This window comes from Cyphomyrmex costatus, unplaced genomic scaffold (genome assembly GCF_001594065.2).
Source record: "Cyphomyrmex costatus isolate MS0001 unplaced genomic scaffold, Ccosl1.0 scaffold123, whole genome shotgun sequence".
Taxonomy (NCBI): domain Eukaryota; kingdom Metazoa; phylum Arthropoda; class Insecta; order Hymenoptera; family Formicidae; genus Cyphomyrmex; species Cyphomyrmex costatus.
In genome coordinates this window covers 5,296,270-5,317,917 of record NW_017275207.1, presented here as the reverse complement: position 1 = coordinate 5,317,917, position 21,648 = coordinate 5,296,270, and the positions used below count along the sequence as shown (strand labels likewise).

Genomic DNA, 21,648 nt, shown 5'->3' with positions numbered 1-21,648 from the left:
TTAGACTCATATCCGGTTCCTGCCATATGCGTTGCTTATTCACCTGCGTTACCTTTGCGGACGGTCACGTCCCGTCTGGGTTTCGCACCCTCCTCTCCCTCCCCGAACCCTACCAACCGTTAAATGAGCGGACAAACAATCGGGTTAGGATCTGCCCTAACTCCATGTTAACCCTTTTACAAATATCAGGCGATCGAACAATAGCGCATGCACCCGTATCTACGAACACTAACCGAAACAATGGAACCAATGAGATTGGCTTTTCACCGATATGGCCTACGGCACGCGTTATCCATTGTTTCACCACACACACACACACATGTAGGCGAACACATGTACCGAGTATCGAAAAAGCAATGCACAAAAAACATCATATTCACGATTTCTTTAAACTATAGTTGCGATGCCACAGGTTAAAATCTGTATAAACGAATTTATGAGACCTGCCACAAAAATGATGACGTGAATACATTTTTCTTATACCGAAAAAATAAAACTGTTCTTTTATTTTGTATAATAAAATTTAGAGCTTACAATTTTATTGTAATTATTTTTCTTTTTTATGGTTCCTTATCAAAAAGAATTTATTGCTATCAAGGTACAAATTAATGTAATTATTCATGTAATTAAAATAAGTGCGTGTCACTAATGTATTTTCTGGAAAGAGCAAGAGAGAGAGAGAGAGGACTAATTTTCAAAAAGTAATTAATTCACGTTCTCTCAATAAACAAATCAACATGGTATTAACAGGATTTGCTAAATAATGTCAGACAGAACATTGTTAACAAATCCTGTGATCCTATTGCAAGTGACCACACGTCGATCTACGCAATGACCAATTTTCATTACAATGCGGTAATACATTTCAGCTGCCATTTAGGCTGTGTTTGAATCTCGGCCAATTATATCCTGCTTATGTACAATCAACAGAAATCAATAACACCTTGTCATAATATCGACCTCCGGTTATAGGTATACGTACACCTTCGGTGTAGAATTAGTCGAGATGATTGTGATACCGGGATAAACGTGACGTTGCGAACGTCCTCGCTGTTTCCAATAATGAAATAAACGAACGAAATAAATTACCAAATTATTAAAGTAGAATATCAATTTAATTAGATAAAAAAGAGATATATATACAGTTCTATGTGTTGTGTGTGTTATCGTTATTGCTATTACTCGCTTTCGGGACAGTCGATCGACTTGTTTATTAATTTACAGAAGGGAACCTAATATCGACTTCATTAATTAATGCGTTATGATAGATGACATTTCCCGCATCGCACCAATCGGTGGGACCGGCGCGCGTACGCTCTTAACAGTTTACTAAATTAATTTGTCTAATTAATCGTCCCGTGCGTGCACGATCGTCGTAATTAGCAGTGTGTGCGAGTTGCTGGCCGCCGGCGCGAGCAAGGGCTCTGTGGATAATTTACCGAGTCATTTCGATGGCTCGTAGTACGTTTAATATGGACCGATGCCTGATTGCAAGGGGCATATTAAAGGGTTATTAGCCAGAACGCGATAAAGGCGCGGCCTAACGCGCAAATTGCTCGTTCGCGTGTCGTTGGTCAGTACTCTCACAAGTATAGGGGAAAAAAAAACAGAGGAGAAAAAGCAATGCACACATAAAGAAGAATTAATTATACACGAAGACAAGCGTGCGAATGAACTAACTCGTCGAAATAAAGCTTCGCTACGTTTCGTGATACCGGCGTGATCTCGACTAAATCGGTAATTAATAGCGTGAAGCCTTGCGGTTGAACTTTTTGTTTCACGTATAAAATGGGAAGGAAAAGAATTTAAATTGTAACCCTCCGTTTGTAATCTGGATCTTCTTTGGCATAAGTAAAATTCACTCTGAAATAAACAAGAGCAAAGTTCGGTTTCTCCTTCTGAGATAATCGAGTAAACTACAAATTGGTAATAAAGATGTTAAAAGATAACTCTGAATTTTTCTGTATTTTTCTAAAGTCTAGAACAGTCAGTTAAAAATCTTAGATTGGACAAAAAGATCCAAATTGCAGACAAGAAAGTAAAAATATGAAATAGAAGATTAAGAATCGGACTCTTTAATTTGCGATTGAACCTGAACTTTGAGGTGTCCTGTATAATACATCCGAAGCTTCGGTAAAATCATGAAAGGACGAGATATTTCCATTAGCTGAATAATATTTATTTATTTTACGTTTATCTCGCTGACATCGAAACATTTTTATGAACCGCTGAAGAAGGACCTGTGAGTTCCGAAACGTTCGATATTTTTATACCTTTATACACTTTTTATATTTTCATTTTATGTCTTTTAGTAATATATTGTACACTAGAAATTTATTAATTGAAAAATCTTATTACCGCTCGATTTAGGCCGTTTTTCTGTATACTTTGCATTGCAAAAAACGAGCGAAATCTAATTATTTATTTATTTATTTATTTATCCGGAAATATCGAGTTTGCTTACAGAGGAAGTACATGCAGTATCTAACAAACAAACAAATAAATTTTGTAAGTATACCCGCCCCTTCTAACTATCTTCTTTCTCCCTGCCGCGTAATGGCAACACCTCTGGTTCTTTAGATCCTTCAACTGTAATCGCCTTATCTCGCGCCACCGACAATATCCCTTACGATTGCTCCAGACAGTAAGAAGAGTTAACTAACCAGGAGAGTTGGTGTAACTAGTTGTAGGAGAGCACGTGACCGTTGTGCGAGCATTGCTAGCGCAGCACAACGCTATCGCTGAACTAATCAATGTTTAATTTGCGGTTCTAGATCCGTAATCATACCTGATGTGTGTAACTTCTTGTCAGTTTACGGGCGGAATCGGATTCGTATGTTCCGCAACGTGCGGCAACAAGTACGAATGATTTTGTGAAAGGCCGGTAAATTAGCTACTTGCTGCTACACGTTGAGATCCAGCAACGGGATTTGTATTTTAACGATACATATATATACGAATATTTTGTTATCACGAATCAAGGCATAATTTGTTCAGATCCGAATAATCTGCGTATATATATATATCCCTTGAATACATTTTATGTAATTGGAAAATTGGGGTAAAATATAAATTAAAATATAAATTAAGAGAGATTTTTGAAATCGCGTTTGCAAATGTTATGGAACAGTCTTACACTAATAATAAGTTGGGATTATTTTATAAATGCGATTCAAGCTTCTTTTTGTATGTTAATTTATAGTTTATACCAGACTTTAAAATAAGTAAGATTTGTTTATAAAATATATAGAAAAGAATATACAGAAATCGTTTGGGTCTTAACAAACTGTACCATGACTCGTGATAACAAAAACGTCGTTAGTCAGCTTAAAGCAGACCATTTTTCCAGCGATCGGAAATTAAACTCCCCGCATTCAACCCGCGGAAAATAAGAGCGCGGCCAGTCGTTCATGCTACCGCAGAAATTAAGCGCCGCTCGCAACAATATCCACCGCAGCTCCACGCATTGTCGTTTGTTCGCGAAACACACGCGAAAACGATCGGTTCGACCGCATACAGGGCTTTGCAATTATCGCGTCCTTTGTCGCACGCGCCATGGCGGACAAAGGAAACACAGAAGAAATATCGTTGCGGGCGGAGCGCTCGGTAACGGAAATTATGATGCTCGCTTTCAGCGATTGGCGAATTAACAGCAGCGGCGGGAGACGTGGGGGGGAAACATCGTCCACATCGGCGTTATATCGTCCCCGGGAAAAAATATAAAAAAGAGAATGGCTTGCGTTTTTATTGAGTCGAGTGCTCGTAAGTTACGAGAGGAACGTTTGTCGATATCGCTCAACGATTGCAAAAAGGACACTCGACCATTCGACGTTGACTACATATATCTTGGAAAAATAGATATCTTCTCTGCCAAAGCAGTGATATTCTCATTGTGCTATTTGATAAATGTTATTAATAATACCGGAACGCATATATTTCTTTTTTTTTTTTTGCAGATTTACCTCTGAGAAAATTTATCGCGCATTCGTATATTTATTTTCTTCGTATAATAAGATAAAATCTTATTTTATATTAGATTAAATTAAATTTTATTTTTTAAATTAAAATCTCACGTTCGTGGAATCCTTTTTTATTATAATATAATTTATTTAATAATTTTTATCCGCGTTTTAGTAAATCTCTTCCGCGGTCAACAGAAGACCGTTACTCTTACCCGATCATTGAACTTTCTCTACGTCCATCTCTAATCCGATTCAATCTCCGAGCCCATTTATCTGACCCTGCTATATATCGTGATCATAATATGATTACGATACAGAATGTTCAGACAGATGTTACACACAAGCTATATTTATGAAATCTTTGATCAGTATAGAATCATATTCTTTTTAACAAAAAACGCTAAAATATTAGCGATTCATTAAAAAAGTAGACGTTTATTTCATTTTAAATATAGACTTTGTTTTGGATTATTTCTTAATTTAGCTAGCCAGCTGAAGATAGTGAAGATTACAACGGATGTGAAGAAATGCATAGCGTCGAAAGAGATTTTTGTATAAAAAGCATCTAATCCGAATGACGCACGCAAAGATTTCATCCACGGGGAGTGATGTAGCCCTTATATATACGTGTGAATGCATGCGTAAAATTCGCGTGAGCGTACCGCTGGGATTTACCTTCTTCAGTACTCGTGTTAGCGGCGAGACGGTGCCTCGACATGATTTGTCGCACCCTGCGCGAACGAAAAAGCAGATTGACGCCTCGTCGCATTACAATTCTCTCCCTCCTCGTCCCTCCCTCCGTCGGGCTATGCTATATCCGCCGGGCATCGCTCGACAGATAAAACATCATTTATTATCAGAGCGCGTCGACCTCGACCTCACGGGCACCCTCTACGGCGCGAGAATGCGTCGACGATCGGGACAATATTTCGTTCACAAAGGGCGCGCCATATACGAGCATCTCCGCCGAGTGCTTCACCTCCGCCACGAAGACGATCGCACGATCATTCAAGGGGGAGAAAATTTTGTCGCAGCAAAGGACCCTGAGGTTCTTGGATTACGCGTCCGCGCGTAACAGTGTGTACACCGAGCAATATTACACACAATCGCGGGGACAGGCTGAAAAAAATCAGCGGTGGATTTATGCACCCGCGTTTACTTCATTCTCGAATCCGAAACTCTAACGACGTCCTCTTGTGTGACATAAGTCAAGTTGAATAATTATTCAGATTTACTCACAATATATACAAAATAAAAAGAGAGAGATCTTATTTAAGAACACTGGGCGCTTTTCATTTGACGACACGAGCGTCGTTCTATCTTTCTTACCATTTGTTACTCACTGTCAAGAAAGACAGAATGGTGCTTGTGTGGACTTATGTTACTAAACAGAAAGCATATCCACTGCAAATCCGAGTGTATAAAAAGTGACTTAAATATCAATTTATATGTCCTTAGAGAGCTTGCCCTGGAATTATAATAAACGCTTTATTTATCTATCGAAATAAGTATTTTAAAAAAACGCAAATATAATTTACGAGTATAAAAATAATATATTCTGTTTTCCTCAAAATAAGACTTTTATTTTTGGCTGAATCGTTCAGATTTGTTCTCGAATGGGTTTTTGAAATTTTTTTCTGTCGTTTTCCTTATTTTAATCGAGAGATATAGGTATGGCTTAATCAAATAATGCCATCGTGGTTATATGCCTCACAGGTTTAAGCCTAAATCCACCACTGAACGACAGTTAATACGATCGCTGCCGCAGAAATGAAAAGCAAAGAGACAGGAACGAGGCATGAAACGAGAGTAGATGAAAGGACGGATAACGAGAATTAAACATCGAGAGATTCCCGTGCCAAGTGCCGTTCGCTTTTACGGTCGTCAATCGATGACTCGCGTCGCCACTCGCACGCAAGCGAGTGAGACGATATATGTGACGCGTATACGATGATCCGTATTCACGGCCTAGTGCCAATTAATCCTTTTGTACGGCCGTTCTCTCATTCCCGAAACCCGTTTTTTGTGCTAGACGGTTGGTTTGTGCTTCCCTTGAGTCGTGCGCGTCGTGTTCGCAGAGAGGAATTCGGCGAGTGAGATGCACTTCTTTTAACCCTTCTGATAAAGCTTCTGATGCACTCTCGACAGTGGACATTTTTGTATCGCAAGCTTTTACAAAAATATAGACTTACTATTGTATTCAAATTTAATTATCAAATCAAATTAGATTGTATAACTTTTAAATAAAGCGAAAATTGTGCATCAGAAAATTATTAAAACCTAAATAATTATTTTGCAATCAGAGGGAACGTAGCCAGAGATTGAATTTAAAAATCATCAGGATTTTACGTTATTAACGTATTAAAAATGATTTCATACCAAAGAGACTTTGTGCTAATATGAAAAAATAAACAGATTTTTTTTTATTTACTACTGCAATAAATATACACATATGCTAGATATTTCAATCATTGAAAATTATTTTTTTGGAGTTCTTTTTTTTCAAATTACAATTTATAAATTACGAGAATAAAAATGATATTAACGTTAAAATTATAAAGAAAATGCGTTCTTTATTTAATTTCAGGTTTGTTTTAAGCTAACATTGAAAAATATAATTTTAATAAAGAAAAATATCATATTTATGTTAATTAAAGATTTTATACATAATAAAGTAAATTAAAAAAAATATCATTAGAGATTCAAAAAATGTATAGAAATATGCAGTTCTTTTCTTTTATTTTTTATTTACGTGTCAGTAATAAAACGTAAAATCCTGCAGCTGTGTGCATCTTAATGCATTTCTTTTCACCTGACTACGTTCATATTTTAAATGATAATAATTAACTCTGTAATACTCATTCAACCCTTGAACAGTATGAATGTTATACAATTGCAAATCGTGAAAGGGAGTTCTTAAAGTTATTCACTATTTAGGGAGCGACTTTCGTTTTCTATTTCATGCACACAAAATAAAATGCCCTTCTCGTAAATAGAATCACCAACACCCAGGCCTGCTTAACGTTAATTTCATCCCGGGATTTTCAAGCTTCGTTCCAAGTACGATTCTAATACGGCTTGAATAAGAGAGGAGTTTAACTGGATTGCACTTCTCGAATCTTCAGATTGCGAATCCGTTGCTAACTCTTTGACAACCGACGGGAGCAATCTTTCCGTTCTTTCTTTTTCTTTCTCATTCTGTTAACTCAGACGACGGGGTTTCTGCGCTGGGCGCGGGCTAATGACCGCGTTCTTATACCGGAGGTTCTGGTGAAGGAGATGAATAGTCAATTCGGCAATAAATCAGCCCACCATCGCGCTCGTAAGTTCCCATTTACACTTTCCTTTGTTGTAGCGTCCGCGAGCCACAAAACAGGCGTGGCGTGAGATGCATATTCGTGTTAGTATCGCGGCGAGATTGTGGAACGTATTGTCGGGCCAACGCTTAATTAGCGATTAACGAAGCAGAATAAAAAATGATAATAGTACGCTAAAATTACAATTACCTATACCGAGATTTGAAAGTCGAGAAGTGAAATTGAAGGGAAATGATCAATAAATTCTTTATTAATTTTTTTTTATAAGATACGAGATTCATTTCGTTAGTAAAATGTAATGTCTCGAAAATATTTTTACGTCAATTCTTATCGCTAAATTTTGTTGTTAATGTATTTTGATCAACATTTCATTGATAAAATATGAGTATAATTTATAACAATAATAATAAGTTATATCTTTTTATAATTCAATTATAAAGAATAAGAAGTTGAACAATAATTGCATAAATTTCAGATTTACTGCTATCGTTTCAACTTACAATTAGATTTGTTTATCAGTTTCTATTAATTATGTCTACAACAAGGAAAATATAGCGTAGACTATTCACCAAAACACCATTCGCTTACAAACAGTTCGGCTCAAAAAATTAGCGATATGTTCGCGTCGATCGTCAAAGAGTTAATTTGTTAATTATACAGCTACGTAGCTGTGCCAAATTATAAACAAAAGTAGGAAGTCCATTGTTAGTAACACACAAGATAAATATCTTCATTACAATTATTTAGACATCTCTTGAAAATGTAACGCGCAATACAGGTTTTCATAATTTGCATTTTGTACTCTAAGTAATAATTATTATTAGCAACATTATATGTATTTAATGTGATCATGAGAAGAGTACCAGCGAAAAGAGTTTTCCAACGAATTATGCTGAATTTGTTGCACAATTTCATAATTCTTTTTCCTCATTAATTTTATTATTTTATACTTTGCTAGAAATAAATTTTCAAATTACACATACATAAAACTATATCTTGCTTTCTTGTGAAATAAAAAAAAAAAAACAGCTTTAAGATTATTATCAAACCAAGACAAAACATCGGTTGATGACATTTAGAGAGTCATGCAACAAAAATTCATCGTAATCATTCTCCTACTGCCACTCCTCTCTTATGCACTCTAAAAAATATAGGTGTGCCATGGATTAACACTATGCAGTATGTATAATATATCATTCTCACTGTGTTAATATTAATATTAACATCACTATAATATAGACTTAAAACCTTTGGCGTGTGTATACATCAACACCATCATGCATTATGGTGTTAAATTCACACCTATAGTTTTTAGTAGCATATACCCGTAACGATTTCTTGACTAAACATCTTTTCATGTCTGAAAGTAAGCGCATGAATCAATCACACGTTGTATTTTCAAAAGATTCCATTATTAGTGCTCCAAAATCACTAATTCTCATACACTAATCTATCAAAATTATACTCATCTGCTCTGCATTCTGCGACGTTGTCTTACACTCCTGCTCGACGTTTCCGAAAATTTTCGCCATGGAAGGCCTCCCGAAGGCACGTAGAAATAATTCATAAACGTATCGATCAAAAGCACTTTTGTCCCGTTTGCAACATTCATGATATTATTGATCGTTCCTTTCATAATGTATGTTTTATGAGAATAGTTTATGATAGTCTTCCGAAACTTGTACATCCTTCATGTAATTCGATCGCTGTAATTTGCATAACAAATCGATTGAGATATCAACAAAGGTTCAGTGATCAGAAGCTCTCCGGGAATCAGCAGCTTTTCGAATTTAAATTTATATTTTGTTACCCTCTTGACAACCGTGATTAGCACACACATACACATGGGTTTCCTAGAGTGCTTTCTCCGTACTGTATTAGCGGTATTGTATTTATTACGTACACGTTTTGAATATTTATAACGCGTTAGCATATTTATGACATGTTAATATGAGTGGATTCAGGCTATACTGTAAACTCCCGTTACGGGATAGAAAAATTCGCAAGCACTGCTTGAGCGAATTTATTCTTTTCTCCACTATCTTTCACGTCTCTACGAGCACATGATATCTCTAGGGAGGTTGTGTCGGCTCGGGAAAAAATACGTACATAAAAGTCCGCTAGCAAATCTTTCCGTAGAAAGGAAAAATGGATGTTCCTCGCAAACATTGACACTTAATATTTTATCTTGTTTCTTAAGTTTTCCCCATCGGAAAGTATCAGCGATTCGTCAAAAAAGACGATTAAAGATGCATACAAAGATTACACGTAGCCTAGTTGAAGATAACTTTTTGTGAAAGAAATTTTTAAATAATATATGATTCTCATATGTAATAATTTGGAAAGGTACACCGGTTTGTGTGCATTAAATTTATCAAATTATATATAATCAAAATACAAAAAATGAAAGAAAGTGAGAAAGCTAACGAAAATATAAGGTACTTTGTTTACTATATAAATTCATGTTCGATATTCTTCAAAACTTTCCGAAAGAAAAATGAGCACAACTCATTTTAGCCGCAAAAGCAGTGCTGACTTTCAAGCACAGCGCTCAATGAGATGCAAACGAATATTGACGTCGAGTTTAACAGTATTTTCGAAATTGCATTCGCACCACTTTCCGAGCAAGGCGGACGCGCAAGTACTTTTTAACGCGGACGCGGCAGAGCGGACACGTATCTCGCCGTAAATTCGACGACGTAAGACAAATGGCGAGTGCTCGAACGGGAAGCCCGGTTTAACAATAACTCGGCGAACGCGATCGAGCTAACGTAGGCGAGAGCAGACACCCGTTTGCAAGGACGCACGAAATGCAACTGCGAGCGAAATTCGCGCGGAGCGCGGTAGTGGGCATGCACATGATTCTGGAGCTGAACACGTGCTGTGAACGTAGGTATGTGTATGCGCGCGCGCAATCGCGACTAGCCAGCAGTAGAGATGCGCTCAAGCCCTTCGCAAGCAGTTACGACGAGACGTCGCGTTTTTAAAAGAAAAGTCGCAACTGTAAAATCGTCATCATTGAATCGGGAACACGACGAGAATTTCGGCACGATAAACGATACAGAACTAATCTAGAAAAGTAATTCTTAATGTCGGCAATTAGACGCAAAAATTATCAGATCATCATTGAATTGAAGGCGCGATGAAAATTTCCGCACAATAAGAATCGATCTGGAAAAATATATATTTCTCGATGTTGGTAATTGGATGCGAAAAACGGGAAAACAGGAAACTTATTTCCTCGCGGAGAGAGAGAGAGAGAGAGAGAGAGAGAGAGAGAGAGAGAGAGAGAGAGAGAGAGAGAGATTCGAAAAGTTAGATGCGATAACGACTCAAGTCAAGAAACGCGCCACGTTAGGATAAGAAGCGGCCATGTTAGTAATTAATGTTAATTGACTCGATCCAATTTCTAGCGACTCTATGTGCACGTAGATAATATACAAGATAATGTTGTACATTGCAGATTTTGCGACCTTATACTCTCAACAAATTAGAACGGAAGAGAAAGAGAGTTCGCGGTTATGCCGGAACACATGATTCATATTGCCGAATGATAACGAGAGTGCGTTTTACAACTTTACTTATGTGGTCCACCCCCGTCCCTTTCCTGTAACTCTTAATGATAATTCGTTATAATTATATTATTGTTGCCCAGCTATTTTACCATATTATTATACCAATGTAACGACAAGTGTCATTAAGAGTGACAGAATATAGACAGTGGATTATCACTTGTCTATCTTCAATCCTAATTCCAGATAAGTTCTTTGTTAGAATCCAGAATCAGTTTTCTGAATTAAAATATGTACGTAAAAAAAATTGTTTTTGCATTACAAAAGGATAAAAAATGTGGACTAACAATGTGAATAAAATTTTTTAAATAAATTAAATGATAAAATTTCATTATTCACATTCCGTTGAAGTTTTACTCGAGAAAAATTTTACTAACGACGATAACGAGAATATCCTTCGTTAAACTTATTCTTCTTGATTCATATCGTGCTGTATTTTGTACCTCATTATTCGCGCATCAAAGTCATTTATATTCTCGAGAATTAAACAAGCCTGATGGAAATATAGCCTGATTCCTTCATTACGCAACCTCGACGTTCCTCGGTAAAAGCTTTCAGGATCTGGTAATTAATCTCTGTTGTACCACGAGCGGTCGGTCCATTTTTATCCTTATCGTCTAGAAACAGTATTTTATTCACCTCCTCTTTTTCCCACGTCGCCGCGCACAATCATTGTTGTTGTTTTCCCATTTTCTTTCGTGAACATCGTAAAAAGTACAGCGAGCCACCGTAGGTACAGAGGGCGATTAATTTTACGAGGCGAACGATGCGGAACAAGGACCGAGTGCATAAAGTACGATTCAATTGCGCGTCGTCGAGGAATCGCAACCCGCGGGCTCAGGATGTATGGGATTTCTACTTCCGTAACATCCGGCATGAAGCGATGAACGCGCAGCGAGGCGTTTACGAAACACTGTTACATGTGTCCACGCATATAGGTACTCGAGCGACGAATAAGAGAGATTGCGTTCTCTTTCGATAAATAAAAATCTTAGAAATAAATTTCAAATAAGATTTCTGCTACGGAATAATAACTTTTGGCAAAATCTTATCGCATCAACAATAATAAAAATATTAAACTTTCGTAGATTGTTTTATTGTTACGTCTGAGCGTCTGTGAAAAATTTGAGCATAATTTTTTATTGATTTAAAAAAGTTTCATTTCATTTTTGTTTATTCTAATTCTTATATAAAATCACGTTTTGTAATATTTACAAATTTGTTGAGGAAGAGTAATATTAAGAATTAAATTAAATTTTATACATAATACTAATAGAAAATAATACGTGTTCGTACACAAGTTCATTTGTGGAACCACTTACTCGTTCAAAAGTTATTGATCCAAAACTGCAGCGATAGTCATTTTGCTGCATATAAAACCATTATAAACCAAATTATTTATTGTTTTGTTTATTGCAATTGGTTTTGAAGCGTATTCACGGACTAATATTATTAAAATTTTTTAAATAATTTTGACTGATATTAATCTTTTGGACTGATTGTTCAATTGATATTTTTGTAATCTGGCTAGTAATGCAAAGTCGAAACATTCTTACAATACACATCAAGGTCGCGAATAAAATGCGCATATTGAATTTTTAAATGGTTCAAATTAAACTCGATCGTCCGATCCATTTGTCTCGCGAAAAGCTGTTATTCCACAAAACGATTCTTCAAGCGTTACAGTCCGGTTGCTAAAGTTGTAATCAACCGGACGATTGGCGGAATAATTTTTCGATGCGACAAGAACTTCAGCGTATTTTGTATACGCGGTAAAACGCAGTTTTTGCGTTTTTGGGACGTGGCAGGACACATTCGCAGCAAAAGGCAGCAGCGCCGGTTGCGCATATATGGTTAAATGAAATATTATCGATAAATTACAGACATGCGTTTACATACGATGACACCTGCCGACACGGTACATTCCCTGATGTGCACGTGTACTGCACAACATTAAAAACAATGATTCGTCGACCGAACCATGCGAGCGTAATAATTTATAATTAGGACCATGCGCAGAGTTTTTTCGTCGGAAATTCAATTTCCGGATTTACGAGTGAAAATTGGATATTTTCAAAGAGAAAAAGCGAAATGATGAAAGCGACATCAAATGAGTACAGCGCGCGTACACGCATTTTTTTTCCTCTTTCGGAGGATAGCATTCGCCTTGGGCATTCGCGCTTTTGAACATTCATCTCGTTAGCACAGGAGCATAAAACCGCACTCGGATAAGACAGTCGACAGTGCGGGTCAGAAAAGCTTGAACGTTGGAAATACCGTCTCACCCAGAAATAGGTTAAATGCGTCAGTAAAACGTTCCTTTGTCGGTCGGAAATTCGAATCTGTAAAGCTTGTAAAAGCGGTTTGGTAGAATACATGAATCCACAGAAGCGACTTCGGAAGGAGAACAAAGGACCGTGTACTTTCTTGCGGCGATATAAATGGCAATTACAGTTATCTCTCCCGCTTGTTCAATGCGTGCAATTCCTTACGCGTGTAAGATCAAGAATGCGTAATGTTCGCATAAGACTTCAACTGCTTGACCGAAGTATTTTACTTGTGATGTAAAAGTTAAAAGGGTAAAATGAAAAATAAAATAAGAATCATTTTTGTTGTTCGTTGATTAACTATTTTTATTTCTTTCCAAGCACAAAATAAGAAGAAAATTGTCTCTAATCAATAAATTCTTTTCAAATATCATACATAAAACATTTTCTTATAATTATTTATATTGTATAACGTTTATTTAAACAACAATAAGCAGAGATAAACCAATATATGAGTAACACAAGCAAGAGAAGCCTCATTCAGTCGACATGAATTTTAATGTTTAGTAATATTTCTATGTAAATTTTAAATACATTTTTTATTCTGTAAATTACGCGCCGATTGCTGTTAGACTTGAAACGCAATCCAAAAGTAAAGATGGAATAGTCACAAATTGAATCGATCAATTTAAGAATGATGCTAATGAGCGTCTTAAGACATCGGAAATTTATTATAAAAAATATCACCCCAGTTATCTAAACAGTTTACAACGAACGGAAATGTAACAGACCTCTTTCCCGTACAACGCAATCTTGAATCGTGAAGATCGTATGTATAGGAAGCAAAGATTTTTCTACGTCATGCGTTATCAAGAGAGCTAACAAGGGATATGCAAATGAAGCATTTTTCGCGTGGCAACTCGGACTTGCGGGGTCGAGAGACGTGTGGCGGGATCTCGACAGTGAATAATTTCGCGTACTTTTATGCGGAATATAACGCACTCCTTTACAAATCTCACACTCACTCTCGGGGAACAATGAATCACGCGTGCGAAGCGAACGAGGCGGCCCACGATGTACGAGTGCACCGTGATTGCCATGAAAAGCACGTATCGTGGCCGAAACTTGAACATTCTTACGGGGAGGAAAACGAGAGCGTAGGATTATGCCTGACGAACTGAGGAAATATCCGCCCGGTGAAATGAATCGCGGACGCTTGAACGCGCGTACGTGACGGCATGGAGAAATAAATACATTGCGAGACGCTGCGCGGACTATTTGCGTCATTGAGAGTAACGCCGCAAGTGTAACGCCCTTCCAGGCCCGTCCCGTAGGAAGAAATAGTCGAGGCAGCAGAGAAATTTAAACAATAGTAAATTTTAATGAGACTTTCCCGAAACGCGGGATAAGAACGAGGGAACGACGGCGGGCACGTAAGTCTCCAGTTTTACGCTCCGCACAACTCAGCTTCTCGCCTCGGAATACTCAAGATTTTACGCCGTCAATTACTGAGAATAGTAACTATTCCCAGCTACTTTTCTCCGCGCTCTCCACATTCCGTGAAAAATCTCTTAACTCGCAATGTACCTTTAATATCGCGGCGACGAATTAATTCGCTCTCTACTTTATTACAAGATTCTAAAATTTTTCATTAATGTCGCATCGAATAGCGAATATCTTGAATTTTTGACGGCGATACGAATATTGAAATACAATCGATAGCGAAGAAACACGAGGTAACGTCTGGCATCAATTTCATATACATTGTATAATAGAATTTTACTTTCAATATCAAGGATACCATTCTTTTCTTCTAAATATTAATGTCGATATTGAATCGTAGAGTCGATCCTATTGATACGATTCGTATATATGCTTCTGCCCCGAGCGGTACTTTTGATGTCCGATATTATCAGGGCAACCGTTAACAACATCGATATTCTGATACGGCTATATTTGTATTCCCCAGCATATCCCCAGGCGAGAAAGCAACATATTAATAACGATCTATTTGCTTAACAGACGATTAATAAATATATCTAACGGTAGAACCGGCTGTATAAATTTTTAACAATTAAGGGAGATTACGGGATCGAAAGTAAGTTGTAACACTTACATTAAAAAAACCGTTATAAACAAAATATTACATCTCCCTATAATTCGTGTTAGACCGACGAGAATCGAGACGAGAATAAATCAAGAGAAATAAATCTATTGTCAATCAAAGCGAATTTCAGCGTTCAAATTCCAGAGTAAATTTATAAATAATACATATCCAATTCTACAAAGAGCCGCGGTGTGAAATCTTTTTCAGTCTTGAAACAATCACGAACAGAACTAAAGAATAATAATAATACATGTTAAATCGGCAAGCAATTTAATAATTTTGATGTCAAATAAGAATCTTAAAAGGATATTAATAATTTGATGCTGCTAATTTGAGCGTCTTAAGAACTGTCAATAATTTCTTGTATAAATCTCCCGATTGATCGTCTATTCTAGACACGAAAACACGTATTACACGCGTCACCTTCTTCGTCGGAAAGTATCGATGTCCTCGTAACGTCGATATACCGCGGATATCCATCTCTAGGCGTGAAAACCGCGCGCTAATTACGAGGTCGTCTGCTTTCTCGCGCGCGGTCAACGGTAGCGGCGTCGACATGTCTGCCGATGTGACCGCGTACGCGGATGGATTCCGCGCGTGTTTTCCGCTGCCGATGTACCGCAGCGCGAGAGCGCGGACGGTTGCGATTAAGTGAGCTAATTGAAGAGTGCATGGGCGAGTCCCCGCGCGTTTGCATTACGTCGATAGCTCGATTGGCTACCCGGTCCGCGATTAAATTCGCCCCGGCAATTCGTAATCCGACGTTTTAACTCGCAATATCGATAGTGCCTCTGCGGCCACGGCCAACTCGCTCCATGTCACCGTGGAACGCGAAAGCCACACTCGTTCTCTTTCTCTCACCGCCTTTGACTATCCCGAAGGACGTCCTCGACTCCAATGGGAACCCCCCGAGACTCTCTCGAAGGGACAAAGCGAAGGCGCACGTGACCGTCATAAGAAAGCGCCGACGAGAAACCGAACGGAGCAACATCGACTGCGATCGACACCGTTCTCGAGCCGTTCCTTCTCGTGTTTATTTACGAAGACGCGTAAATTCTACAGAAATACACGTGCAAAGTCAAGTTGGTATTCCGTTCCCCTATAGCTTCTTACCCTGCAGTGCAACGCAATCGTCTATATGGTTAATCTGAGATGTTTCTTGGGATTATTAAATATTTAATTCGTTCGGTGTGTTCAAGCTAATTGAAGTCATTTACATCGATGAGGGAAAAAGGTGGATCGATTTATTTTGAGATCGAGAGACGAGAAAATAAAAAAAAAATCATTCTTTTTCTGCTAATTTTTTTTTTCTCTCGCAAAGTTCTCTGCAGTCTCAAAGTTTAATAACTACCACGATTGCGCATCTCTCTCGATCTTTCTCTCGGGGATGAAACGACGCAATCTGCATCCGCACCGCGAAGTTCCCAGTGTTAACAAACGTTGGGACTGATTTTGGGTAACGCGGAGCTCTCCCGTGCGCGCGGTGGAAATCCGAGGTCAGAAGGGCAAAAGGTTGCGGTTTGCACGCTTGATACACGAAAGTTCTTCTCCAGTTGAACGACATTACGAAACTCCGTAAAGCAGATTTAGACCTCGGTCTCGAGGAAGAAACAAAAAAAAAAAAGGGTTCTCGAATGACGGGGGAATATCAAGCTTGCGAGAACCAGCGTGCCGAACTCTCTTTCTCTCTTCCGATTCTTTGAGGTTTAAGAATTAGTTTAATGGAAGATTCACAAACGCGCATTCGCCGTGTTCGCTGTACCGACTTTACGTTTTCCGCTTCCTTTTCAAGCAGGAAAAATGTTCGTGAAATAATAGTGAATAACTCCAACGGATTCCAGCGGGACTGCGATGCGCACAAAAAAGTTCTTAATGGACGCGTTGAGATATAGCATCTACGCGATCGGATTAAATTAAATTGTCGAGGTCATCATGTCGACAGCACACTCTGTATTTTTTTCACATATTACAAAACGTTGCCAAACCGATAATCATTATATTTTTATATTATAATACGAAACTGCTATCCGACGCGAATCCACGTTTCCAGTAATTTGACTTAATTCGATCGCACAGCTGCCATCCATTATTCCCCTTCCTCCCATCAAACATCATTTAAAAGTAAAAGTATTATTAGATGTAATTTTCTTTTGTCGGGGCCCATTAACGTAATTTTCAGAATTTCGCTAAAAACATAACTTCAAAGTGTATAATAACGTAATTTACGAGCATACATAAAAAGTATCAAAAAGTAGTCCTTTAAATCAAGTTTTTGTTTCCCATTTAATGTCAGACACGTGAAACGTGTAATCGAACAGCTCATTTGTCATTATATATTTAATGAATACTAAACGTACTATACGTCGCTGATAATTTAGAATAAATTTAAATTGTTCTCAAATTTATTTATATTTATTTACGAATAAAAATTAGAATAATATGTAATATTATTTCTAATTTTCTCAAATTGGTTCTTCTAATAAATACTTTAACTAAAATGTATATATATATATATATATAACCTTAACGACCGGTAAATTTAGAAGATATATGTAAACGCATTTTTCTCTCTTCCTCTCTCTTTCTCTTCTCTCTGCCACAAGCATGGAGCAATACGAACAAGCATTTGTTTCGAGGGATAAACCACTGGGGAATTGTAGTACACAAGATCGAGGAATTAGTAGGAATTAGACATTAACTAGACATTAAGTTTGTTGGAATGTGATATTACTTGCTTAATGTGCTAATCTCTACTTAAGTCACATTCGCTAATTTTCAGCTAACAGTTTACTCGTCACTTGTTCAGAATTTTTTAATTGAGAAAAGGAATGAGAAAAAGAAATCCTTCTGAAATAAAAACGATATCGCGATTTGTATTATAAAAACTTGTTAACATCCCAAATATTATTATTTACGTTCTATATATATCAAGTTATAAATTAAAAAATAAAACATCATATACATATATATCTATTTATTAAAATATTATTATATAGATACGATCTAATATCATAATGAGAGAGTGTCTTAGTTATAGTAAGCGTCTTCTCTTTGAGGAAGACGCTTACTATATCTGATGTAAAACTTTAATAGTTTGAGTTCGCGTTATCGTTTTTATTAATACCAGAAGGAGAACGAAGGACATAGGATAATTCCACATTCGCAAAGTTAGGTAATCCAAGTCTCATCGTGACTTTAGCTGCAGCGCGTCGAGATGGTAGTTGAATTTATTATCGTTATCTCGAAAACAGAATATGTCTTTATGTAAAACGGAAAATCAACGCTCGCTCGGAAGAGACGCAATAACATTATATCAAACGATGCGTAAAATTTATCCAATTTACTGGAATCTAATCATATCGTTGTAATCACAAAATTATTATTAAATTGTACTATTAATTATGATATACGCGATATAGTATCAGTACTTGATTTCAGTATACCAAGAAGAAGTAGAATTTATTAATCCCTTGCGACAACGCAACGTGACGTTACTGCAAAATACCAGAATTGATACAATTTTGTTACGAGTTAAAAATTCTCACTAAAAAGAATTCCATAAATACCCGAAACGAAATTTACACGCAATAGTATAATTCACTACTTTTAAATGTGTCACGTTATAATTAACAAGAGTGAGCATTTAATGTTTCTATATTTATTTAGTGCTAAACATGGTTGTCACACTTCGAGCTTATTAGTAGAATTTTTAAGTCGCGTTTTAAATATTTTACATCGATAAAGAAGAGCTGCTGAATCAAATTATTGATCGAGCGCGAAAATTCGCGCTCGACACGACTGCTTGATTTTATGTTGGCATGTTATGTATGTCTAACGTTTTAAAATTTCTTACGATCGCATTTTGAGCCTTAGATATGTGATTATATTATGTTTTACTTTCTAGGGCAACATTTTATGCCGTATAGTTAAGGGATCTAAGTCGAGTGATATTCTGTGCAATTCGAAATCGCGATAGACTTTTAATCAATAAATATAGTATCTTGGAACGAAAACAAATGGCGTCCTTTAGTTATGGCTTATTCGAACGATATGTATCTATATCTACGCGCATAGCATTTGCTTCCTTGCAGAGACTGCAATATGGGGTATTGGTCGTTCCAAGATATTGATATACCAGGTGTCCCACAACATAGATAAAATTGTAATAAAATTACCTTTTGACGAATTTAAAATCGGTTTTTTCGAAACAAAATTAATATCAAGATAAAACAAATTATACCAACAACGCAAACGTAGATATATATATTCCTATAGATCAATCTAACAAAAATAATATATAAACAAAAATGAAATAAACGGACAAAGATATTGTCTTTTGATGATGAACCAATCGAAAAAAAATATTTGGTAAGAATCGACGAATTGAAAAGTAAAATTGCATTTTTTGTACATACAACTTTTTTCTCTTTGAGGAAAATTTAGTTCAAATGGGGGAAAATTATATAATGTAAGAAACGTCACCTTGTCACTATCTATACATTTTTCTATCGAACACCCTATATATCGCGCATAGACAAATCTCAGACACGCGCCTAAAAATAGTTCGGCCACAAACACCCACGTACGAAAAGATCGCGCGTCCGCACGACGGACGTTTCGCGTACGCTTCCGCGGACGTTCGCAATGCAACTGCGGTAGCGGAATACGCGGCGCTGCAACGTGTATCGCGCCAATGTGTACACGTATGTGTCTGTAGTCTGTATCCGCGCTGTACACTGCGACGTGTGTGTGTGTGTGTGTGTGTAACCATACGTGAGCGTTTTTGCGTGTGTATTTTCGCGCGTGAGTCAGCGTGTGCGAGCGAGCGACCATCAGGAGCGGGAAACATCGCGGACAAGACGCGCGCCGCAGATGCGTCCCCAATTTCACCGCGGAAAAACTTGACGCTGCTCCTTTACGATCACACTCGAGATACGCGAGTCGATTCGAAATGCAGATCGTTCGAGATGTCGTTACCGAGCGACGTGCAAACTCCGCCTTGCGTTCGTAACGGAGCAGATATTGAAAACACAAAGAGGGAGAAAAAAATGACAATTACAATTCGTATTGGATCGACAGAAATAAATTGATCAAGAGAAATAAATCCATTTTTATTGAAGTGAATCTCAGTACTTAACTTCATATTTCAAAATAAATTTATAGATATACAGTATAATTCTGTAAACCATTTTCTGTAAAATATAGATACACTTATAGATTATAAAATTATTAATATTCTTTCAAGCTGCTTATTAACATAAAAAATTATTAAATTACCTGTAAAAAAAATTTCGACGCGCGGTTTACAGAATTGGATGCATGTGTGTATATATAAATTTACTCTGGACTATTCAAGTAGTAAGATCCGCTTTAATGAAGAATAAAGAAAAATATCAGAAAAAGAATCACGTATATCGCAAATTCGCGGGGAAAGGGGGGGAGACGGTTCGAATCCGCATAGAAATTTCGTGAATAACGTCGGCGAGATTTGTCGACGAAATTTTAATTACGTCTCCTCGCGACCGGGGCGGGAAAGTTTGCGTTTAATTAACATTTTTGCCAGTATGGATATAATTAAATATGATTTGGGGTGAGGTTTGAGTAACTCGATAATGTTTTCAATTCGCGATACACATATGATCGAAAATATACTTTTGCAGAATCAGTAAAATTTAATTATAATCATCAGTGTTCCTAGCTCGAATTGATTTTTCGCAAGGTTAATATGCGTAGGATGACTCTGTTAGAAAGAAAACTCATTTAAATTTCACGTGTCATTGACCGCGCTTGAAAATATTTTGTTTTAAATATTAAAGTTACAAGTGGTAAATTTTATGAATATTACTAAAGCTACTAATATTTTGTGGTATACAGTATATAATATAATTTTCCATTTAAAATTTCTTGTTCTTTGAGGTATAAATAAAAGTCAATATAAATGAATACAAAGCGTAGTAAAGCTAATTTTCGAATATTTTAATTATTTTTTGCAAATAATTTATTTACACGATAATAAGTTCTATACGGTGATATAATTCGTGTGCTAAACAAGAGTAAAATAACGGGACAATTTTTCACGATTATATCGTGGTAGTGTTTGAAAATTTGTTCACGAGTGAAAATAATCACTCGAGTAACGCGATACATTATCGTCAGTGCGTTGTTATTGTTACCGGAACGGCACGAAAAGGAGAGATGAAGTGCAGATGCAACCTCGTGATTTCAGTCGGGGTAGCGCCAGCAATTTTTCCATCCATTTTCGTCCGCTCCGAAATCGTGAAATACTGCGAGCTGATGGATTCCGAAGAAAACAGAGGAAATATACGATTCAAGAGATATCCGTCGACACGACAACGCGACGACAGAAATGTCGCCGAAACGTGGATATAATGTCGCGCGATTCCAACTGAAAGCCAATTACGA

At 37.1% G+C, this 21,648-nt stretch overlaps 1 protein-coding gene across 3 annotated transcripts in view; it reads right to left on the bottom strand.

The window, feature by feature from the left end:
* Positions 1-21,648, bottom strand: part of LOC108782320 (uncharacterized) — a 149,524-nt gene that overhangs the window by 14,387 nt on the left and 113,489 nt on the right. Inside the window, exon 1 of one of the 3 annotated variants that reach the window (XM_018550575.1) lies at positions 4,625-5,450. The exons of 1 other annotated variant lie outside the window; for it this stretch is intronic. In XM_018550575.1, the coding sequence (XP_018406077.1) occupies positions 4,625-4,731 (107 nt within the window). In that variant the 5' untranslated portion in view covers positions 4,732-5,450. Of the gene's footprint in view, positions 1-4,624; positions 5,451-21,648 lie in introns of those variants that run through there. One more of the 3 variants, XM_018550577.1, reaches the window with a different exon arrangement.